Raw genomic sequence first — 21,933 nt, 5'->3', positions numbered from 1 at the left:
AATGCTTTGGTATTTTGATAGGGATTGCATTAAATCTGTAGATTGCTTTGGCTAGTATGAACATTTTAACAATATTTGTTCTTCCCTCTATGACGAGGGAATATTTTTCCATTTGTTTGTGTCAATTTCTTTTGTCAATGTTTAATACTTTTCAGAGTACAGGTCTTTCACCTCCTTAGTGAAGTTTATTCCTACATATTTTATTATTTTTAGTACAATTGTAAATAGGATTATTTTCTTAATTTCTTTCTGCTATTTCATTAGTGTATAGAACTGTAACAGATTTCTTTATATTAATTTTCTATCCTGCAACTTTACTGAATTCATTTATCAGTTCTAGGAGTTTTTTGGTAGAATCTTTAGGGTTTTCTTTATATAGCATTATGTCATCTGCAAATAGTGGAAGTTTTATTTCTTCCTTACCAATTTGGATGCCTTTTCTTTTTGTCTGATCGCTATGGCTAGGACTTCCAGTATATGTTGAATAAAAGTGGTGAAAGTGAACATCTTTGCCTTGTTCCTGATGTTAGAAGAAAAGCTCTCAGTTTTTTCACCATTGAGTATCATGTGGGTTTTGGGTTTTTCATATATGGCCTTTATTATGTTGAGGCATGTGCCCTCTAAATCTTTGTTGAGAGTTTTTTCATGAATGGATGTTGTACTTTGCCAAATGCTTTTTTTTCATCTGTTGAGATGATCATATGGTTTTTATCCTTTTTCTTGTTAATGTGATGTATTCTGTTGATTAATTTGTGAATATTGAGCCACCCTTGCATCCTTAGAATAAATCCCACCTGATCATGGTGAATGACTTTCTAAATATATTTTTTATTTGGTTTGAGGATATTTTGTTGAGGATTTTTTGCATCTATGTTCATCAGAGATACTGGCCTGTAGTTTTCTCTTTTTGTGGTGTCTTTGTCTGATTTTGGTATCAGGGTAATGCTGGCCTTGTAGAATGAATTTGGAAGCTTTCTTTCCTCTTCTATTTTTTGGAATAGTTTGAAAAGAGTAGGTATTAACTCTTCTTTAAATGTTTGGTAGAATTCACCTGTGAAGCCATCTGGTCCTAAACTTTTGTTAGTTTTTTGACTACTAATTCAATTTCATTGCTAGTAATTGGTATGTTCAAATTTTGTATTTCTTCCTGACTTAGTTTTAAGTTACATATTTCTAGGAATTTATCCATTTCTTCTCCATTTCTTCTAAGTTGTCCAGTTTGTTGGTATATAATTTTTCATAATATTCTCTTAAAATAATTTCTATGGTCAGTTGTTCTTTCTCTTCCTTCATTTCTGATTTTGAGTCCTTTTTTTTTTTTTTTCCCTTGATGGGTCTGGCTAAAGGTTTATCAATTGTTTGTTTACCTTTTCAAAGAACCACCTCCTGGTTTCTTTTTTCTTTTTTTTTTTATCTTTTTCATTTATTTCTGCTCTGATCTTTATTATTTCCTTCCTTCTACTGGCTTTGGACTTTTTTGTTCTTCTCTTTCTAGCTTCTTTAGAAGCTAGCATAAAAATAACATACCATGGGGAAGCATGCTCAAATGATTTTTTCTGACAGATGCGTGAAGACTGAAAGGAAGGGATGGAAAAACATTTACCATACAAATGGAAATTAAAAGAAAGCTGGGGTAGTAGTATTTATATTGGACAAAATAGACTTTAAAGACTATAACAAGAGACAAAGAATGCTATATAATAATAAAGGGAATGGTCTAAGAAGAGGATATAACAGTTGTAAATATCTATGCAACCAAGATAGGAGCACCTTAATACATAAAGCAACTATTAACAGACATAAGGGGAAAAAAATTGACAGTAATACAATAATGGTAGGGGACTTTAACACCCCACTTATATCAATGGATAGATTATCCAGGCAGAAAATCAGCAAGGAAACAGTGGCTTTGAATGACACGTTAAACCAAGTGGACCTAACATATATACAGAGCATTCCATCCAAAAACAACAGGATACACATTCTTTTTAGGTACACATGGAACTTTCTCCAGGATAGATGTGTTAGGCCACAAAACAAGTCTTAATGAATTCAAAAAGACTGAGATCATATGATACATCTTTTCTGACCACAGTGTTATGCAATTAGAAATCAATCACAAGAAAAAAAATCTGGAAAAAACACAAATACATAGAGGCTAAATAAAATGTTACTAAACAAAGAATGGTTGAACCATGACATCAAAGAAGAAATTAAAGGGGCACCTGGGTGGCTCAGTTGGTTAAGTGTCCGACTTCAGCTCAGGTCATGATCTCGCAGTTTGTGAGTTCAAGCCCCATGGATGGGCTGTGAGCCCATCATGTCAGCTGTGCTGACAGCTCAGAGCCTGGAACCTGCTTCAGAATCTGACTCCCTCTCTCTTTGCCCCTTCCCCACTCATGCTCTGTCTCAAAAAATAAATACACACTAAAAATATTTTTTAAAGGAAATTAAAAAATACATGGAGACATATGAAAATGACAAACAAAATCTTTGGGATGCAGTAAGAGCTATTCTAAGAGGCAAGTTTATAGCAATACAGGCCTACCTCAAGAAACAAGAAGCTCCATTACATTCACAGTACTATGTTTTTTACAAATTGAGGGTTTGTGGCAACTCTCTGCCAGGCAAGTCAGTCAGTGCCATTTTCCAACAACATTTGCTCGCTTTGTGTCTCTGTATCATGTTTTGGTAATTCTTGCAATATTTCAAACTTTTTCATTATTATTATATTTGTTATGATGATCTGTGATCGATGATTATAATTTGCTGAAAGCCCAGATGATGGTTAGCATTTTTTAGCAATATTTTTAATTAAGATATATACATTGTTTCTTTAGGCATGATGCTATTGCACACTTAATAGACTACAGTATAGTGTAAACATAACATTCATATGCACTGGGAAACAAAAATACTCATTTGACTTGCTTTATTGTGACATTTACTTTATCACAGTGGTCTGGAGCCAAACCCACAATATCTCAGAGGTGTGCTTGTACCATTGAGCCTCTTTCCTTTGCTTCCATAATGATTCAATTACTAATTATATCCCCTGCTTCTACATTCTCAGTACATTCAGACTTTAACCCTTTTAATAATCTAGCTCCTCTTCCCCTGACTCTGAGAAGCACCATTGTTTTGCTAATGGATAAATAAATCCAATGGTTTATTCTCATTCCTCATTCTCCTCTCCTTTTCTATGGCACATGACATGACTAATACCCTTTTCATGAAAAGAACACTTCCCCCTCCTTGGTTTACAGATAAAGGACTGTTTGGTTTTCATTTTCTCTGCAAGTTTCTTAGTTTTCTTTCACTAGCTCTTCTTACCCCTTAAAAGTAGATGTTCCTGAAGATTCTATATTTAGATTTCTTACAGTACCATACCTATCATTATTAATTGTAGCTCTATCTAGGTTACCCTGGCAGAGAAGTTATAATCCTGTCACTAGCCCCAAAATCTTTGGATCCTGAATTTTCAACTGACTTCCAGACTCCTAACTGCTTTATCAAAATCTCAAACTTGGCACACCCAAAACTCCAATCTTTTCCCCCTTGTCTCCAAAACCAGCTCCTCCTCCTGGCTTCCCATTTCTATGGATGTCAATTACCCAGATTCACACTTCAGAATGGTCCTTGATTTTCTCTCTCCCTTGCTTCCTCCTATTTCAATCCTATTAACAGATACCAAGTCATATAAGTTCTACCTGTTCTGTTTCCCAGGCCATGCCGTTATTGCTTCACCCTGCATTACTATAAATAAATAATCCCTCCAATTCAATCCATTATTTGGTACACTAATACCTGATTAAGTTTCTGAACATTCAGCTTCATCATTCTATGGCTTAAAAAGTACTTATCGGAAGTACCTCACTACATACAGATTTAAGAATAAAATTTTCTCCTTGTATTTCAAAGTCCTATATAATCTGACTTCAACTTTTCCAACACTATTTCCCACTACTCTTCTGCACATTCCCTACTCAACAGCCAAACTGTAATTCTTAAAGACCCTGCCTTCTTAAAACAATTTCTTGAATTTCAAGTATCAAAGCCTCCTACATCACAGACTGCCACTTCTATCCTTTCCTGTTTTGTTTTTTTTTTTAATTTCTCCAAATTTGAAAGAGCAGAAGCTCAAAGCAAGTTCGTCAAGCATCTTTGCTATCTATACTTTCTCCCTAGGAACATATATATGCTAATGATCTCTAAATGTATCTCTAGCTCACCTAGCTCCCAGAACTTCAGACTGAAATATCCAACTGTCTCGTCAACATCTTCATATAGATGTCAGATATCTCAAACTTGATGTGCCCAAACTTGAACTCCAATTTCCTTTTGCAGTCTGACTTTAATAAATAGCAATTCCTTTAGTGCAGTTACTTAGGCCAAAATCCTTGGAGTCACCTTTGGTTCCTCTTTCTCCCACAACCAATTCATTAGCAAATCCTATTGGCTTCATAGTATATCCAGAGTCTGACCATAGCTCACCAATTTCACTGCTTCTATTTTGGTCCACACTACTGTAGCTCTTACCTGGATTATTTGAAATAGCTTCCAAGTGGGAAACTTCACTACTTGTCCTTATCCCCTTCAGTATAGTCTCAAAGCAACAGAGAATATTAGTGTTAGAATGGAAGGCAGACTATGTCACCCCCTCTGCTTAAAATACTCCAGGGGCTTCCTTGCTCACTCTCAAAGCAAATACCTAACCCTTTAAACTAATCCACAAGGCTTGACTTGACTGGCATCCCATCCCACCAGCCTCCGTCCTCCACAGATCTCCTCTCTTACTTGCTCTAGCTTGCTCACTCTTCCAAAGCTGCCATCTTCCTTGCTGTTCCTCAACACATCAAGCAGGTTTTGCATTTGCTATTTCCTCTGCACAGATGACCTTCCCTCTTAGTGGGTATCATCGGAATATTGTCCCTCAATTCTTGCATTTCTGATCACATGTTATCTTTCCAGTGAGAATTTCCCTGCCCACCCTGAAACTCCACATCTCTTCCCGTGTCGTTTTCTCCACGGCCCTTGCATGGTTAGCTGTTGCCACAGTAAAAATAGTAAAAGCCCATCCCCAAACTAAATGGCTTCAGACAGCTATTCTCATGAATCTGTGGGTCAGCTGGGACAGCTGTGCTTCGTGTGTGTTTATTCTGGGACTCGGCAGTGACAATGACAGAAGCACAAGAAGGCAAGCAGGAACACACGGAACCCCTTAAGCTTAGATTCAGAAGTTACACAAGGGCACTTCTGTCCCATTCTGCTGGCCAAAAGTCGAGGAGCAGGAACATCTCAACAACCCTTTCAGTGGGAGGAGATGCAGACAAAGTAACATGGCAAAGAGTGTGAGTATAGGACGGGATGAAGAACTGAGCTCAATGAAACAAGCTGCTACATCATGCAACATCATCTGACAATCCCATATGTTTACTTATTTGTTCACACTATGTTCTCACTAGCTACTGCAAAAGGGTAGAAACTCCGATTCATTCGCTACTTTGTTCCGAGTGACTGAAACTGAGCCTACACATGTAAGATACTTGATAAATATGTTGAATGGACAAATTTACCACTCATGCAGTCATTCAATATGCCTACTATATACCAGAAGCTATGCTATACGCTAAAGATAGTGAATAAAGCACATGGCAACTGTCCTTAAGACAAGGTAATATCTAGTGAGGAGGCAGGTGTAGGCAATTATTAACAATGATACACACTAATAATAAAAAATTAGCAATTATTGAGCACCTATGTAACAGGGATTGTTCTAAGAGGTATAGATAAATTAACTAATTTAATCTCCTCAACAATTTTATGAGGTGGGTACTATTACCCAGTTTTATAAAGGAGGAAAGAGAGGTACACAGAACTTAAGTAAATCATCCAAGGTCGCACAGTTAGTAAATGTTGGGGCCAGAATTCAAATACAAATGGCCTGGTTCAGAACCAATATGCTGCATGCCTCAACAAGACAGGTGCTAGTCAGAGATGCTGTGGAAGCAAAGAGGTACACACCTAACTCAATTAGGAAGCTAGAAAAGCCAGCCTCTCCCAAAAAGTTTAAATTTTCTTATCAGGAACTATCTTATTTTATCAACCTACAATCAACGTAAGGCGCACCTCAAGTTCAGATATAAAAAAATGTGAAAAAATGGCCAATGACAATTTTATGTCTGATTATAAAATGCACGCTGGTTTTACAAATCAAAATGTGCAAAAAATGTGTGTGTTCTCTTGCTGTCGGCTTCCTCTCTACACATGCGCACACACACTCACACACGTATGTATTTCTGCTAACATATATGCTAAGTTAGTCTTGTCTTTTTAGATTTGGTTTAATATTCAACGACATGACTCTCCACTACGGATAAATTTTGATGTCACCAAGCCCAAGCTATGGAAGTCTTTCTTTTCAAGAAGTCTTCTATATCCTGGCCTTTCCAGTGTTCAGGTATAATTCTTCTATTAACAATGTAGACTAAGAAAGGTGGGGGGTTTTAAATCATTATACTGGGTAGCCACGTATTTTTTGACGTTTAGTTCTATTTCTAGATATGCAGTTAAAAATAATGTTTCTCAAACTTATTTGAGCCCACTCACAATAAGAAATTACCACCATTATCGTGAACCAGTATATACAAATGTGGAAAAACAAATTTTGATATAATGAGCCCCAGGCCATTAAAGTACCACAAAATATATTCTACTTAATTTTTTAAATGCTGGACTCAATTCACTAAATTAATCATCAGATTTCATGACTGCTATTAAAACATGAAGTCATACCACAGGGCATGAGCCACTAGAGGCTCGTAAAGTTAATTTAGAGGGTCCTGGCTGTAGTAAGATTGTTACGTAGTAAGCATGAAAATTGTTTACTAATACTTTTGTTAGCTACATGTTTATATGTGTGTGTGTATACTGAGTGTGCAGTATAAAATCTTTTTACTGTGATCCAGACCTTTCCAAAAAGTTTAAAAAACGGTGCTCTAGAGAAATTCTTCCATGTGTACAAGGTGACATATACAAGACTGTTTTCATAGAAAGATTCTAGCCTAAAAACTGGAGTTAGAGGAGATAAAATACATATAGTACACAATGGAATCTTTTTTTTTTTAATTTTTTAACGTTTACTTATTTTTGAGACAGAGAGAGACAGAGCATGAACGGGGGAGGGGCAGAGAGAGAGGGAGACACAGAACCGGAAGCAGGCTCCAGACTCTGAGCCATCAGCCCAGAGCCCGACGCGGGGCTTGAACTCACGGAACGTGAGATCGTGACCTGAGCTGAAGTCGGATGCTTAACCGACTGAGCCACCCAGGCGCCCCCATAATGGAATCTTTTATAGTAGTTACACGAATGAATCAATGTCAATAAATCTTATTAGCACTCTAAAAATATATGGTATTATCTCTAAAGGTAATGTTAAGGGAGGAAAGGCAAGCTGCATATTCACAGTATAAAACTATTGCATAAATAGACTTGTCCAATCACTATGTTGTACATCTAAAACTCATGAACATTGTGTGTCAACTATGCTTTAAAAAAAAAAAAAAAAACTATTACATAAAGTTTAGAAAATACCCAAACTAAAACAACACATTGTTTGGGGATACATAGATCTGTGATAAAATCATAAATACATTTTATTAACTTGCCTGTTTCTACCAGGTGTGATGTAAACACCAGGAAAGCAGAGATTTTTATTCATGGCTATATACCCATGAAATAAATGAAAAAATGCCTGAAAAAAATGCCTGGCTCACAGTAGTTGTATGTTGAACCAAAGTGCTAAAAAACAAATTCAGGTCCTCTGAATTTCTCTCTGTGATGAGAAAGGAGATGAAAATGAGAAAGAACCAAACCTCCATAATTTATTTGTGATATTGTACTTCAGGTGGGTCATGGGTACATTGGCATCCATTATACTATATCTGAAGGTCTGAGATTTCGTAACTTTTTAAAAAAGATTTAGAAAAGGATGTATAGCTATTCAAATTCAAGTTAAGTGTTTTTCTGGAATTTCTGAACTATTTCCTCTTTTATAGCCAGAAGAACTAATTTACCAGCGCACAGACAAAGCGGCCGCAGCTGAACTACAAGACAGGTCGTACAATACCCATAAATCCACATGCAATCGGTCACTAGGAGTGTAATCCCAAATTAAACAATTCTCAGCGTGGATCCATAATCTGAGCAGTTAAACTTTAGTTCATGTTTATAGACAGATACCAAATACAGATGTGATCTCTAAATGCCACAGCCCAAAGGGCGGATGGAACAAACAGAAGTGAGCTCCAGCAATGACAGGTAGTTTTCCAAAACTTTACCTCAGATTAGAGTTCAGCATCATGTTGTTATGGTTCCTGTTCAGACATGTCATAATCCTCAACTTAAAATATGCCTCTTTTGTCCAATAGTGGCTTACTGAACTGCAGCTAGTTTATAAACCGAACACATGGGGAAGGCTGGTCTCTATGAGATTTAAGTATATTAAGTCCCCATAATCCTCATAACCCTGTAAAACAAAACGTACTCTTCCAGTTTTGCAAATGTGGAAACTGAGGTTCAGAGAGGTCAGCATACTTGTTAAGTGTTAGAGGGGGCTTCTGTGCCCAGCCAGGTCTTTCTGATTTCAAAGCCTGTGTGCTCTTTCTAGTGTATCAAGCTGTGTAAAGAGCAGCATGTCAAACACACAAGAATAACTGTGACCCTTTTTAAGTTATTACGACTAGAAGACACCAATTTATTCTCAATTTCAAGTCTATATAAAACCTTACTGGAGACCCCCACCTAGAGCAACTAACTCCCCCCAAAAGTCTTTTTTGTTTCTTCTGATGGTTTCAGGATACTGTATTAATTAGACCCACATCATTTATTCTTCCAATACTGATGAAGTGTGTGGCAATTCACCCATACTCTCTTGCTCGGGCCATCTTGAAACCCAGAATGAAAATATGTATAATGTGCCAAACGAGAAGTGGATCCTACAGCTACTGAGCAGTGGGGAGCTGGCTGGTTCCCTAAATCTGTGTTTGGTTAGGGATACACAGGAGGCTTTAGAATTGACAGCGTTTTGACTCAAACCCCAGTTCCCTTGCCATTGTCAACTCACTTATCCTACTTCAAACTGTCCCCAGGTAAGTAAAATCCACCCATAGAGTCACTGTTAGGATTAATGTTTATTAACTTTTGAGAGAGAGACAGAGCATGAGTGGGACGGGGGCAGAGAGAGAGGGAGACACAGAATCCCAAGCAGGTACCAGGCTCCAGCTGTCAGCACAGAGCCTGACGTGGGTTTCGAACTCACGGATTGTGAAATCATGACCTGAACCGAAGTCAGATGCTTAACCAACTAAGCCACCAAGGTGCCCCCAAGTCACTGTTAGGATTAAATAAAAATTTAAAAAAAAAAAAAAAAAAAAAAGCATTTTGCACAGTACCTGGTTAAAAAAAAAAAAAAGGCTCAATAAATAGTAGCTATTTTCCTTTATTCTGTGTTTGAAACTTAATTTTTGATATCCTGCTTTATAGCTAATATGACAGGTACTGGATCCATAGGATATAAAGCTTAGTGAGGATGGCTTTTCTGAAAACAGTTTCGAGGCAATCTAGGAAAACAATACTCATCAACAGAAATCACAGCACAGGGTAAAGAATCAACATGCGGCATTAACAGCCCTACAGAGAGTTAAGGCTTTCAACATAAATGTGCCTAGTGAATGACCCTGTCACCTGAATCCCCACCGTATACAAGCTGTACCTTTGCTGACAGAATCCAATCAGCAAAAGATGGAGCTTCTTTTTTATAAACAGGATTGAAAAAATACTCAAAGAGAAAATCATGGACTGGCGGCCACGGCATCTGACCAGGTGGAACAGGTACTGCACCTCTGCGCTACGACACTTCCTGCCTCTGTTAGAGAGAAGCCGAGGAGAGGACGTGGAAGACGACCACAGAGGAGAGCTGCTCAAGCAGCTGGGAGACTACCGGGTAAGTGCAATGGCTCTAAACTGAGCCTGTGGACTGCATTTCAAATTGGAAATTGCTTGGTAATGGATTTTTGGAATCAAAATGCTGACTCTGCTCTCCAAAGCACATAGATGTAGCAGCATAGGCTAAAGGATGTAATTAAAAGTTCACATCTTAGTAATTAAGCTATTATTAAACAGCAAAATGCCTCTAGACACTGAAAATGCTAAGAGAGTAATGCAATGAAAAATACCTTAAATAAAATGCTAAATCCTATTAGGCTCAACTGTGCATAAAGGTGAAACCAACCAGGGATGCCTGGGTGGCTCAGTCGATTAAATGTCCGACTTCGGCTCAGGTCATGATCTCGCGGTCCTTGACTTCAAGCCCCACATCGGGCTCTGTGCTGACAGCTCAGAGCCTGCAGCCTGCTTCAGATTCTGTGTCTCCCTCTCTGCCCCTCCCCCACTTGTGCTCTGTCTCTCTCAAAATTAAATTTAAAAAAATTTTTAAAAAAGGAAAATTCTCATTATACGTGTGCCTTCCTGCCTGTCAGTAGTGCTGTGTTCACATCCTACAGCCAGATAATAAAACCTAGAAAGCAGTCTCAAACTAAGACAGTAAGCCTTGTTGGCTGAACAGCGTGACGTCAAGTTGGACATTTAATTCTATTCACGGACTAAAACTAGCTTTTCAGCGAGGCTGTCTTCAAAGAACAAAACACGTAATTCAGTCTTGGGCAATGAAAAGAATTCACTGGCTTATTTAAGTCACAGTATCAGAGTGCACCAGACTTCTTGAAGTCTTTCCACCCTGCCCTCCACCGCGCAGCGGTGTTGGGCTCTCTGTTTTCATGGTATCCAATAGCGGAACAGCTCCAGGGCAGGACTCACGTCTGCACACACACTGTGCAGAGCAGGCGAGAGCATCTGTGTGCCATTATTCCTATCCAGTTTCCTGAGACTCACTTTGACAGATCAGTCGGCGTGGCCACAGGGAAAGAGTATTGATTAGCTGAATCCAGGTCCCTGGAAATACATGGGTTACCACACAAACTCGGGGCTATCAGGCAGAGGGAAAGGAAGTGGAGGGTGGCTGGGTGCTAACAGCTGTCTTATACACCAATATACTAGCAACTAAACAAAAGAGCCATCTGGCCCCTCTCCATTTTCTGTATTGCTAATATATAGTTGAATAGAAGAGCAGAACTAAACAAGTGACTTTGAGACGCAGAAGAAGACAAGAGAATTAAGAATTGCGTATGTTTACAGGAAGAAAAAATACAATGAAATCTTCAAGCTTCACTAATGACCACAAATCTTGGTTGTGTTTTTTTCCTTCAGTTCTCTGGATTTCCCCTTCACATGCCCTATTCTGAACTGAAGCCTTTAATTGAAGCAGTATATAGCACTGGAGTACATAATATTGATGTTCCTAATGTTGAATTTGCTTTAGCTGTATATATCCACCCATACCCCAAAAACGTTTTGTCTGTTTGGATCTATGTTGCCTCTCTCATACGCAACAGGTAACTTTTTTCATCGTATACTTTTTATATCATGTAGAAACTATTTCATAGGACAATAATCTTAAGTGATACTCATCACATCAGAAGGAAGAAATTATTTGTAAATAATGAAATAAAATGATCGTTTTCAAAATAAGTGTTTTTATTTAGTAGTCTGTCTTGCCTTCTGCCACCTTGACCCTCAATTCAATTCAGGCTACCCACAGTTCCCCTCACACTAATAGGCTTCCTACCTATGCCACTGTGCTTACCTTCCACTTGGAAAGCCCTTCCTCTTTGCCTGTCCAGCAGAATACCATTACACTTTTAAGATCCAGCAAAACAACACGACTTTTCTGGGGGAAAGAGGAACAACTTTGCAATACGGAGTTTTTATGTTTAATGCCAAATACCTTAAGACCTTATCCTACAGAAATACTGAGCAAACATGCACAAGTACACAAATGTGCACACACGCACACACACACACACACTCCTACTGAAGCAATATAGTATTTTAGGGGGGAAAAAAGAAATATACTTAAACGTGCACCAAAAGGGAAGCCATTTAAGAAATTAAGACATGGCTATGGACCGAACGTTTGTGATCCCACAAAATTCCTGTCTTGAAACCCAAATCCCCTATGTAATGGTATTTGGAGATAGGTCCTCTGGGAGGTTACGAGAGTGGAGGCCCTGTGTTGGGATGAACACCATCATGAGAGAGGAGAGAGTCTGCTTCCTTTCTTTAGACCATGTGTGGATACAATGAGAAGAGGGCGGTCTGCACACCAGAAAAACAGCCCTTACCAGAAACCAGATCTGCCAGCACCTTAACTAAGCCTGGACTTCCCAGCCTCCAGATATATGAGAAATAAATGTTGTTTAAGCCACCCACCACTGTTATAACAACCCAAACAGACTAAGACAGACACAGACACTACTATAGTAAGCCATTAAAAGGATTAAAGGTAGGGGTGCCTGGGTGGCTTAGTCTGTGAAGCATCAGACTTCGGCTCAGGTCATGATCTCCCAGTTCACGAGTTGAAGCTCTGCATCAGGCTCTCTGCTGTCAGCACAGAGTGCGCTTCAGATCCTTGGTCTCCCTCTCTCTCTGCCCCGGCCCTGCTTGCACTCTCTCTCTCTCAAAAATAAACATTAAGGGGCAACGGGGTGGCTCAGTTGGTTGAGCACCTGACTTCGGCTATCTGACTTTGGCTCAGGTCGGGATCTCGCATTCTGGGAGTTCGAGCCCCATGTGGGGTCTGCGCTGACAGCTCAGAGCCTGCAGACTGCTTCGGGTTCTGTCTCCCTCTCTCTGTCCCTCCCCAGCTTGTGCACATGCACTCTCTCTCTAAAACTAAATAAACTTTAAAAAATTTTTAACAAAAATTAAAAACATTTAAAAAAAATTTTTAAAGGTATTAAATGTATGTGCTAACATGGAAAGATGTACACAAAACAGAAATACATAAAGCAGGATTTCTCAGCAGAAGCACTACTGACATTCTGGGCCAAGTAGTGTGTGGCTGCGGAGGGCGGACCTGTGCATCAGAGGATGTTTAGCAGCACCCCTGAGCCCTCCCCACTAGATGCCAGCTGCATCCCTTCCTGCCAATTCTGCCAAGATGTGACAACCAAACATGTTTCCAGATGTTGTGTAATGTCCTCTGTGGGATCAACTGCCTCCAGTTGAGAACCAGTGATTAGCTGGAATCACTTAAAAAAAAATAAAAATAAAAATAAAGAGGGACCAATTAAGGAAAAACTTTCACCTTTTGCTTTACTCCCTTATGCCTTCCTCTATCAAATTATATCACAATTATGTATTTACAGGCCCCTGATAACTCAACTATGAACTCTTAAGGGAGAGTTCAAAGACTGACCCCTAACAGTCATTACCAGGGTAATCCACGGACAAGTTAACCTCTCTGCTACTTATTTTCCCCATAAGATCAAAATGATCACATGACTTACTTCGTCGCACTGTTTAAACAAGTCAGTATATGTAAGTATAGGTACTTAGAACACCACCCAGCACTGACTGAGCACCTGATGTCAGGCACCCCAAGGCATTTTACATTAACTTGTATTTTATTCTAAGAATGAACAGTCCCAATAATTCGTGAAATCAATTACAAAACCCAAGGTAAATGTAAAACAAGTATATATAGTGTTTCATCAAATACTAAATAAGTATCCCCTGAAGTTAATGTATAAAAATTAGATATAACTTATGTTGTCTATCTCCTCATGCAACTAAAGGAGAGGTAGAGTAGGAAAACAGTGAGTCTCCATATAACAACGTGCTGACACACCGAAGTCCATTTAGCCCAAGACTGCCAAGGCCTATTTAATGGTTTGCTAATATCAAGAAGCACAGGACAAAGGGAGACACCTCAATTACCTGGTACCCCTGAGGAAATTAGCCGCTCAAATTAATTAACTGAAAAGGAGAACATTTAAGTCAAGTTCTGCAACAATGAATCATGATTTTTTCCCCGTAAGTGTTATCAAAATTTCTCCTCCCCAAATAGTATACTGTTCTGTGGTTACATGGAGGATAAACTTTACTCATCACTTGATTACTCAGGGCCAGGAGTCCAGATGAGTAGTTTTACTTACGATTCATGTAAATACAGACGAGATGCAGTTGGGGTTGGATGGACTCACTCCAGAAGAATTCTCGTAGTTTGTTTTACTGAAATGGTCCCTGATGGGAACTGCTCAAATCAGGTTTATTAAACACTTAAGGAAATAAAAATACAGTAACTACAAGAGAATCAACCTTACAAAATAAAACTTCAGATCCTGTAAGTGCTAAGCTCAGATTTCCTTTCAAGCTAAGGGAATCAAGAAGTCACTTCTTTGTGCTTAGGCCAGACCTTTAAAGGAGGTGACCAGGTGCCACGGAACCACCTAAGAGGTACAAGCTCAAACAAGTAAGATGGTCTGCTTACACAGCTGTCTTTTCCCACATGCAAGAAACATTTTGCAAGTGTCAACTGTGACACAAGGAGAGAACCCTGACAAGAGGGGAAACTTCGGAGTCATTATCATAGCCACGCCCCAAGAGGTGGGTCTCCCCTGCCATGTTTAATTCAAATGATAGTGAGACTTAAAAGAATGGGTGGATTTCTCATCAAATGATTCTTCCTTCATCTTTAGACAGCTGTCTAAAATAGTCTTCTCTTCGCCTGAATTGAAATCTGTCTGCCGTAGTTTGTATCTTTCCTAGTCCTCCTGTCCCTCAATAAAACAAACAAAAGAACGCCTGGGACCACAAGTAACAAGACTGCAAGACTGCTTCCTCTTCCACAGACTTGCACGTATTTCCAACAGCAGATGGATGGCATGCTGCCGACTGTTCTTTTTTGGACACAACATTATACAGCACATTACAGAAAACTGATTCAGGGGCGCCTGGGGAACTCAGTCAGTTAAGCGTCCAACCTCAGCTCAGGTCATGATCTCACAGTTCATTAGTTCAAGCCCCACATAGGGCTCTCTGCTGTCAGCACAGAGCTCGCTTGGGATCCTCTGTCCATCCCACCCCCTCCTCTTGGCCCCTCCCCTGCTCATGCTTGCTCAAGCACTCTTTCTCTCTCAAAAATAAACATTTTGGGGCGCCTGGGTGGCTCAGTCGGTTAAGCGGCCGACTTCGGCTCAGGTCATGATCTCGCGGTCCGTGAGTTCAAGCCCCGCGTCGGGCTCTGTGCTGACAGCCCAGAGCCTGGAGCCTGTTTCAGATTCTGTGTCTCCCTCTCTCTGACCCTCCCCCATTCATGCTCTGTCTCTCTCTGTCTCAAAAATAAAATCAATGTTAAAAAATAAAAATAAAAAAAATAAACATTTTTAAAAAAACTGATTCAATATGTGTTTTTCTGAATGATAGGTTCCCACTCCCACTGTCTTTTCACACAGCAATGGAGATAGACATACACAAATTCTGGCTACTGCACAAATAATTTCAAAAAAGACCATTCAGCTAAACAAAATTAGGTATCTGTCTAAAACTGCCAGGATCATGACTTCATGGGAGCTCAAAACAAAATATTTAATCTTATTTTACACTAATGTAAATGTGAATTGAGATTTCTAATAAAATCAAAACACCAAAAAATTATTTGGTAAAGTCCTCAAAGTAAATTTTATTGATACATTTCTTCAAAGGATTGTGGAATTTTTAAAAATCCCTTCCAAATTTGACAATTTAGGGACAGTGGTAGGAACCAGGAGTATCTGAAGAAAGCAAATACAAATACATTGGTGCTTTGCTAGCTCACTGAGCTAACACCAAGAAGCCAATTTATTCTATTATCTTAAGGAACCTTATATATGGGTATGTTTGAATTGGCCCTCTGAGAATTGTTCAAATAAAGGCAACATGGGGAAAAAAAGACTGGTTTTCAAAATGTGCTATCTTTGAAAACAAAACTTCAGAAATGTATGTTTGAAAGGATCTGCAAAGCTTGGTACAGTGTTTATATATAAAGAGAACCAACAACCCCCATTGACTTTAAAACTCAAATTAATCTAAAAAATACTTCAAATGGCATGGCATTAGTGACATTCTTTTCAAAGCATTCCATTTAAAAGAAAACCAATAAAACTGTTCTCACCCTTATGAAAAGATCTAATCCCTTTCTAAAACAAAAATATGATTGCAAGAGAAACAACACTGTACAATTCACTGGTAAGTTAAGATTTCTGAGGCTGTAAGACATGGGGCCAAAACAAGTCACACTCAAAAAGGGATGGTTAACACAAGAAATGTGCTATAAGTAAAGTGCATGAAAGGAAGCCTGCTCAGCTAAATGAAGTAGACAAAGATCAGGAGTCAAGGGTCATTCGCCAGAGCGGCAGCAGGCTCGAAAACCACACTGCAAATTCTGGCATCCGCTGGCGGTATCAGCATGAGGACCTGTATAAAAACAGAAAAGTGTGAAAGGAGGAATTTCTTAGAGATCACGTGAAAGAGCTAAGACATCTTTTACTAGCAATCCATGTATAACATAGAAATAAAATGTCCCAATGATTGTATAAAAAATTAGACACAAAAATAGCCAACAGCAGTTCTACTTTAACTGGTCCAAAATCTATAGGAAAGAAAGGAAAGAAATAATTGTTTTGGCAACAAACTTACAAAATAAAAATCTAAGACAAAAAGATAACCCACAGAAGTAATGTTGTAGGGTAACTTAACAACAGATTTCTTAAACTGTCAACATCCTTCCTAGAAATATAGTTAAGACAAAAACAGCCCCATCCGTAATACATCAGCTAAAGAATCCACTATTCAGCAATTACAGTAAACATTATATCCAAAACTTAAATAAACTATATAGACAGACTGAACACGTTCTCCTTATTTTTATTTAACATCTGTAGCAAAACAAATGGTGAGAGTTATGTGAAATTATCTTCCAGAATTAAGTATATAATCAATGATTAGTTAAATAAACATATCTAAGACATAATAAAACCTGTGACTCAATTAGAAAGAAAAATAAAACACTGTGGAGTAACTGACATTTTATTCCAGTCACATTACGCTACCCAAACACTAGATAAAAGATCCATTAGGGAACACAGCCCAGAGTGAGAAATATCAAAGCAGAGATATCATGGCACATACACAAAAGTTAAGTTCTTTGAATGAATCATAGTTTTCATAAAGGCAGGCAAATGTGCAAAAGGATGTTTTAACTATACCAAAGCCTTTCAGTAGGTCTGTACCACGAACAAAACCAAAATACTTGCATTTGTTATTTGTGATATGTACAGATCATACACTATGTAATTTTATACACTATGTCAAATGGATAATTGAAAAATCACACTATTCAGGATTGATATCTAGTTCAACTCAGAAACATATTTCAAATAAGCTTTGTTTTGTTTTTTAAAATAGCAATCTGTTTTTTAAAGTAGCAATGCAGGGCACCTGGGTGGCTCAGTTGGTTAAGCATCCAACTCTCGATTTCGGCTCAGGTTCTTGATTTCTGGTCACAGTTCGTGAGTTCAAGCCCCATGTCTGGCTCTACACTAAAGTCCAGAGCCTGCTTGGGATTTTCTTTCTCTCTTTGCTCTCTTTCTCCAACCCCTCCCCTGCTCAAACATGTGCACACACTCTCTCGCTCTCTCTCTCTCAAAAGTAAATAAATGGCGCCAGGGTGGCTCAGTCGGTTAAGCATCTGACTTCGGCTCAGGTCATGATCTCATGTTTCGTGGGTTCGAGCCCTGCATCAGGCTCTGCAGTGGCAGTGTGGAGCCTGCTTGGGATTCTCTCTCTCCCTGCCCTTTGCCCACTTGCGTGCACACTCTCTCCCTTTCTCTCTCAAAATAAATAAATAAACTTTAAAGAAACATCAAAGAAACAGATGAAATAATAGAGTAGTAATCCACTGCAAAAGAAGGCATTTATGTTAACATCAACATAAGAAAAAGACTACTTGCATCTAAACACACAAAACACTTATTTCCCAGAATTTAACTTTTCCTTGTAGTCCCAAAATGGCATACACAAAATACCAAGGGCACACTTCTTTCGATATACAAACAATGAAGTATAATGTTTATGGATTTCAATATGGAAATAACGCATCTTTAAGAAAAGAAACTAATGAACTTTACCAGCATATGTGGGCCTGCAATGGGTTAGGACTTCATTTATTTTCAAATACTTATGTTTAATTTTAAAACAGAGGTGATGCCTGCAGTGTGGGGCACGGGTACGGGAGCAGGCAATGCTAATACGGCAGAAGATCGGTCACACGTTTATAACTGCCAAAGTCAGTAACACATGAGGCTTCATTGTATTATTCCATGTTTATATGTTTAAAATTTTTCCTAACAAAGTTTAAAATTATTTCAAATATAAAATTGAATTACAAGCCCATTTTTTATTTAATCAAAATTAAAATCTGTTCTATTTTAAAAAATTAAAAGTTCAGTGTGTCAAATATTTAAAATTCACAAAGCAGCATTTTGTTATTATTTTCCCTGAAAACAAGACTCCAGGTTAGCCATCTTAACCAAAACCAAAACGTCCTAGAACATATTATCAGATATGTATTAGAAACTCTTCTCCCACAACCTTTGACCAAGTTTTCCTTCTGAAAAGATTTGCAGCGTTTCCCCGTGCCACCTTTTCCTAGCTCGTCTTTCCTCACCCCGTAAAACACTCGTTCCTGCTCTGCTTGCCAATCACCTACTCCCGACCATCAAGAGCCAATCTCCCGCCTCACTACCATGGCCCTGCCTGACATGCAGTCCTAGGATGAAACGCTTAAACTGGTGGATTCTGCAAAAATGTATTTCTCAGTATGTAATTCTACTCTAGAGTCTTTAAAAGGGAGAAATAAGAGGAAAGAGACTTGGAGATTTTAAGACAACTTTCCAACTAAAACTCCCTAAAATACTTTAAAATGTCCATATTCCTATTTTTTAAAAGGACAGAAAGGGGGCGCCTGGGTGGCGCAGTCGGTTAAGCTTCCGACTTCAGCCAGGTCACGATCTCGCGGTCTGTGAGTTCGAGCCCCGCGTCAGGCTCTGGGCTGATGGCTCAGAGCCTGGAGCCTGTTTCCCATTCTGTGTCTCCCTCTCTCTCTGCCCCTCCCCCGTTCATGCTCTGTCTCTCTCTGTCCCAAAAATAAATAAAAAAAAAATTTAAAAAAAAAAAAAAAAAAAAAAAAAAAAAAAAAAAGGACAGAAAGGTAAGGAAGAAACTTTATGCTGATTTCAACAATGGCCTGGGGAAAATCGGAAGTGTTGGATGAAAGCAAGTGAAGCACAGTTCTAAGGCAGGGAATAATAAAAGGGAGCTAGCTGCCAAGGGGCCAATAGGATCAAGGAAGCTCTTCTAGAGACTCCTATCTTTCCAAATACTAAACAGCTGGTCACCATCCTCTCCAAAAAAACAGGCTCAGCAGCTTCAGGTCTACCTGGGTCACTCTGTGCTCTCAAAAGTCTAAAGAGATACTAGAGATAACAGGGGAAGGTACTAGAGATAACAGGGGAAGAAAAATGTGTGTCCCATATTAGGTTGAAAGTAACCCAACCCTGCTTATCTGTCAGCATCTCCGTATTAACATCACAAAACAAATTCCCCACTCCTTCAAATATGCACTAGAATATCTGAGTTTCAATGGGATTCTAAGTATACAGAGTGAAGAGACAGAATTAATATGTAAGTGTTTTCAAATCAAAAAGTAGAATCTGCAGCGTGTGGGTGCCTCAATCAGTGGGGCATCTGACTCCTGGGTTTCAGCACAGGTCATGATCTGATGGTTTGTACCAGCAGCTCAGAGCCTGCTTGGGCTGTCCCTCTCCCTGTGTCCCTCCCAAACTCATGTCTGCTTGAAGAAAGAAAGAGAGAAAGAGAGGAAGGGAGGGAGGAATAAAGAAAGGAGGGAGGGAGGAAGAAAAGAAAGAAAGAAAGAAAGAAAGAAAGAAAGAAAGAAAGAAAGAAAGAAAGAAAGAAGAAAGAAAGGAAGGAAAGGAGAAAGAAAGAAAGAAAGAAAGAAAGAAGAAAAAGAAAGAAGAAAGAGAAAGGAAGGAAGAAAGAAAGAAAGAAAGAAAGGAAGAAAGGAGAAAGAAAGAGAAAGAAAGAAAGAAAGAAAGGAAGGAAGAAAGAAAGAAAGAGAGAAAGCAAGCAAAGCAAAGCAAAGCATTGATCGATCTAGAGAAGGTGGTGGGTACTTAAACAATAATTGCAATACTATCTCAAAACTACAATCCCATCTTAAGGTTACAGACCAGGTGTCTAATCCTAATAATCATGAAAGTGATGTCAACCATGAGGAGATTTTATTCTATTTAAAGGCCTAGGGCAAAGCAAAAGTAAAGATAACCACTGTTTTCAACTTTGGTTAGTCTCATATTGTAGTAAACAGAAAAGAAGAGCAGTTTCCAAAGCATGAAAACCATAACCAAAGTTAACAGTGAGACTCTTAAGCATCACAGGACTGTTTGAAAAGGGAATAAATGGACAGCAGAAAAAGTGAGGCAGCATTAGAAAGAAATATAACTAAGATACCTCCTACATTATTTTGCCAAGTACCTCAAGCAGCCAGCTGCACTTCCATAAACACTGACAACTCAAAGGCAGTTTCCCTTTAAATATTTGACTCATCACCAGCAAATGTCTATGTTGATATAGAACAGAAAACTCAAATGGTTATAATATACAAAGGCTAAATTACATAAAGGAATAATAAAGAAACAAGGAAAATTGGCATTATTAAATTTTTAAATGCATGGTAAAAAATAAATTTTACAAGAAAGCATTTTTAAAATATTAGATAAAAAGAGCTAGACTGTTAACTACAGTTATTTCCCCAAATTTTTATTACTAATTTGTTTTTCCTGGATTTTAAGTATATCATTTATGCTGTATATCTGCACTTACCTTCACTTACCTTTAATTCCTCTTTAACTTAAATTAGAAACATAAGAAAGCAAATCATCTGAGACTGTGTCACCTCCAGAACTATGAGCTAATCTACCTTAATTCATAAATTATACAGACATGGAAATGCAGATAAGTACAAAAAGTTTATTTGCTATCATTGTCCAAGTGTTCTTCAGAGCTCCAAAACTATGCGATTCCATTTAATACTTGTTAAATGACAGAGAATTTCTTAAACGTTATGAAGAAGCCTTCTTTTATATTTAAATCTTAACGTTATCAAATAACAAATGTAAATGTCATGAGGAATCATTCAGAAGAATAAAAATGGCATTTTTTAACCAGTGCTTAGTACAGCGTCTTGCTCGCAGTAGGTATTATTTGGATATCTGGTACTAACTTATCTTCTCCAAAATTTCTGCCAGTGCTTAGGTCATCTGCTTTACTTATCACTCATTATTTAGTTAATGAGTATCGTTTATCAGTATTTACTTCTTTTAGTTAGTGAGCTGGTAGCTAACTATGTACGCTTTCTTTTGACAAATACGTTTTTAAATGTTACTCAAATACTTAAAATAGTCTGTTACCTAAACATGCCCCCTATTATTCTAAGACCATATATAAAACATATTAACTACTTTCTGAAAAATTAAAAATAATAATAAAAAGGGGACCCCATAAGTGGTCAGTACATATTTACTTTGCAAACTGAGTCGTAGCAAAAGAGGCTGGATCAATGGTGTCATCTTGTAAAACTGGATACAATGCAACTTTTATTCTAACACTTTCTAGGTTGTCCATAAGTCCTTTTAAGGAAAAAATTCTATCAGAAGATTACTTTAGGAGCAACTGGCTAGAACTCCGGAACACAAGTTAATATGATAAGTCATCCTACAAAATTTAAAGGATCTCCATTTCCCTCGAATTATGTTTTAAGAAGCTGTAAAGGGAGACTTAATATTGGATAATACAAACACTATCAGTTTCCTTTCAAATCTTTCAAAGTCAGATATCTTCATTAAAATTCACTTA

At 38.2% G+C, this 21,933-nt stretch overlaps 2 protein-coding genes across 6 annotated transcripts in view; one reads left to right on the top strand and one right to left on the bottom strand.

Annotated features, from left to right (window-relative positions):
* CC2D2A (coiled-coil and C2 domain containing 2A) overlaps nt 1-12,534 on the top strand; it is a 163,652-nt gene extending 151,118 nt beyond the window's left edge. For all 4 annotated transcript variants that reach the window (XM_042936859.1, XM_042936858.1, XM_042936860.1 and 1 more), the window contains 4 exons: nt 6,338-6,460; nt 8,058-8,116; nt 9,826-10,003; nt 11,326-12,534. In XM_042936859.1, coding sequence (XP_042792793.1) covers nt 6,338-6,460; nt 8,058-8,116; nt 9,826-10,003; nt 11,326-11,514 — 549 coding nt within the window. In that variant the 3' untranslated portion in view covers nt 11,515-12,534. The remainder of the gene's footprint in view (nt 1-6,337; nt 6,461-8,057; nt 8,117-9,825; nt 10,004-11,325) is intronic.
* A 3,078-nt stretch (nt 12,535-15,612) lies between these two features.
* FBXL5 (F-box and leucine rich repeat protein 5) overlaps nt 15,613-21,933 on the bottom strand; it is a 48,934-nt gene continuing 42,613 nt past the window's right edge. For both annotated transcript variants that reach the window (XM_042936855.1, XM_042936856.1), the window contains exon 11: nt 15,613-16,413. In XM_042936855.1, coding sequence (XP_042792789.1) covers nt 16,337-16,413 — 77 coding nt within the window. In that variant the 3' untranslated portion in view covers nt 15,613-16,336. The remainder of the gene's footprint in view (nt 16,414-21,933) is intronic.

This window comes from Panthera leo, chromosome B1, assembly GCF_018350215.1.
Source record: "Panthera leo isolate Ple1 chromosome B1, P.leo_Ple1_pat1.1, whole genome shotgun sequence".
Lineage (NCBI taxonomy): Eukaryota > Metazoa > Chordata > Mammalia > Carnivora > Felidae > Panthera > Panthera leo.
Note: the sequence above shows the minus strand (reverse complement) of the source record. Positions and strands in the feature narration are given on the sequence as shown.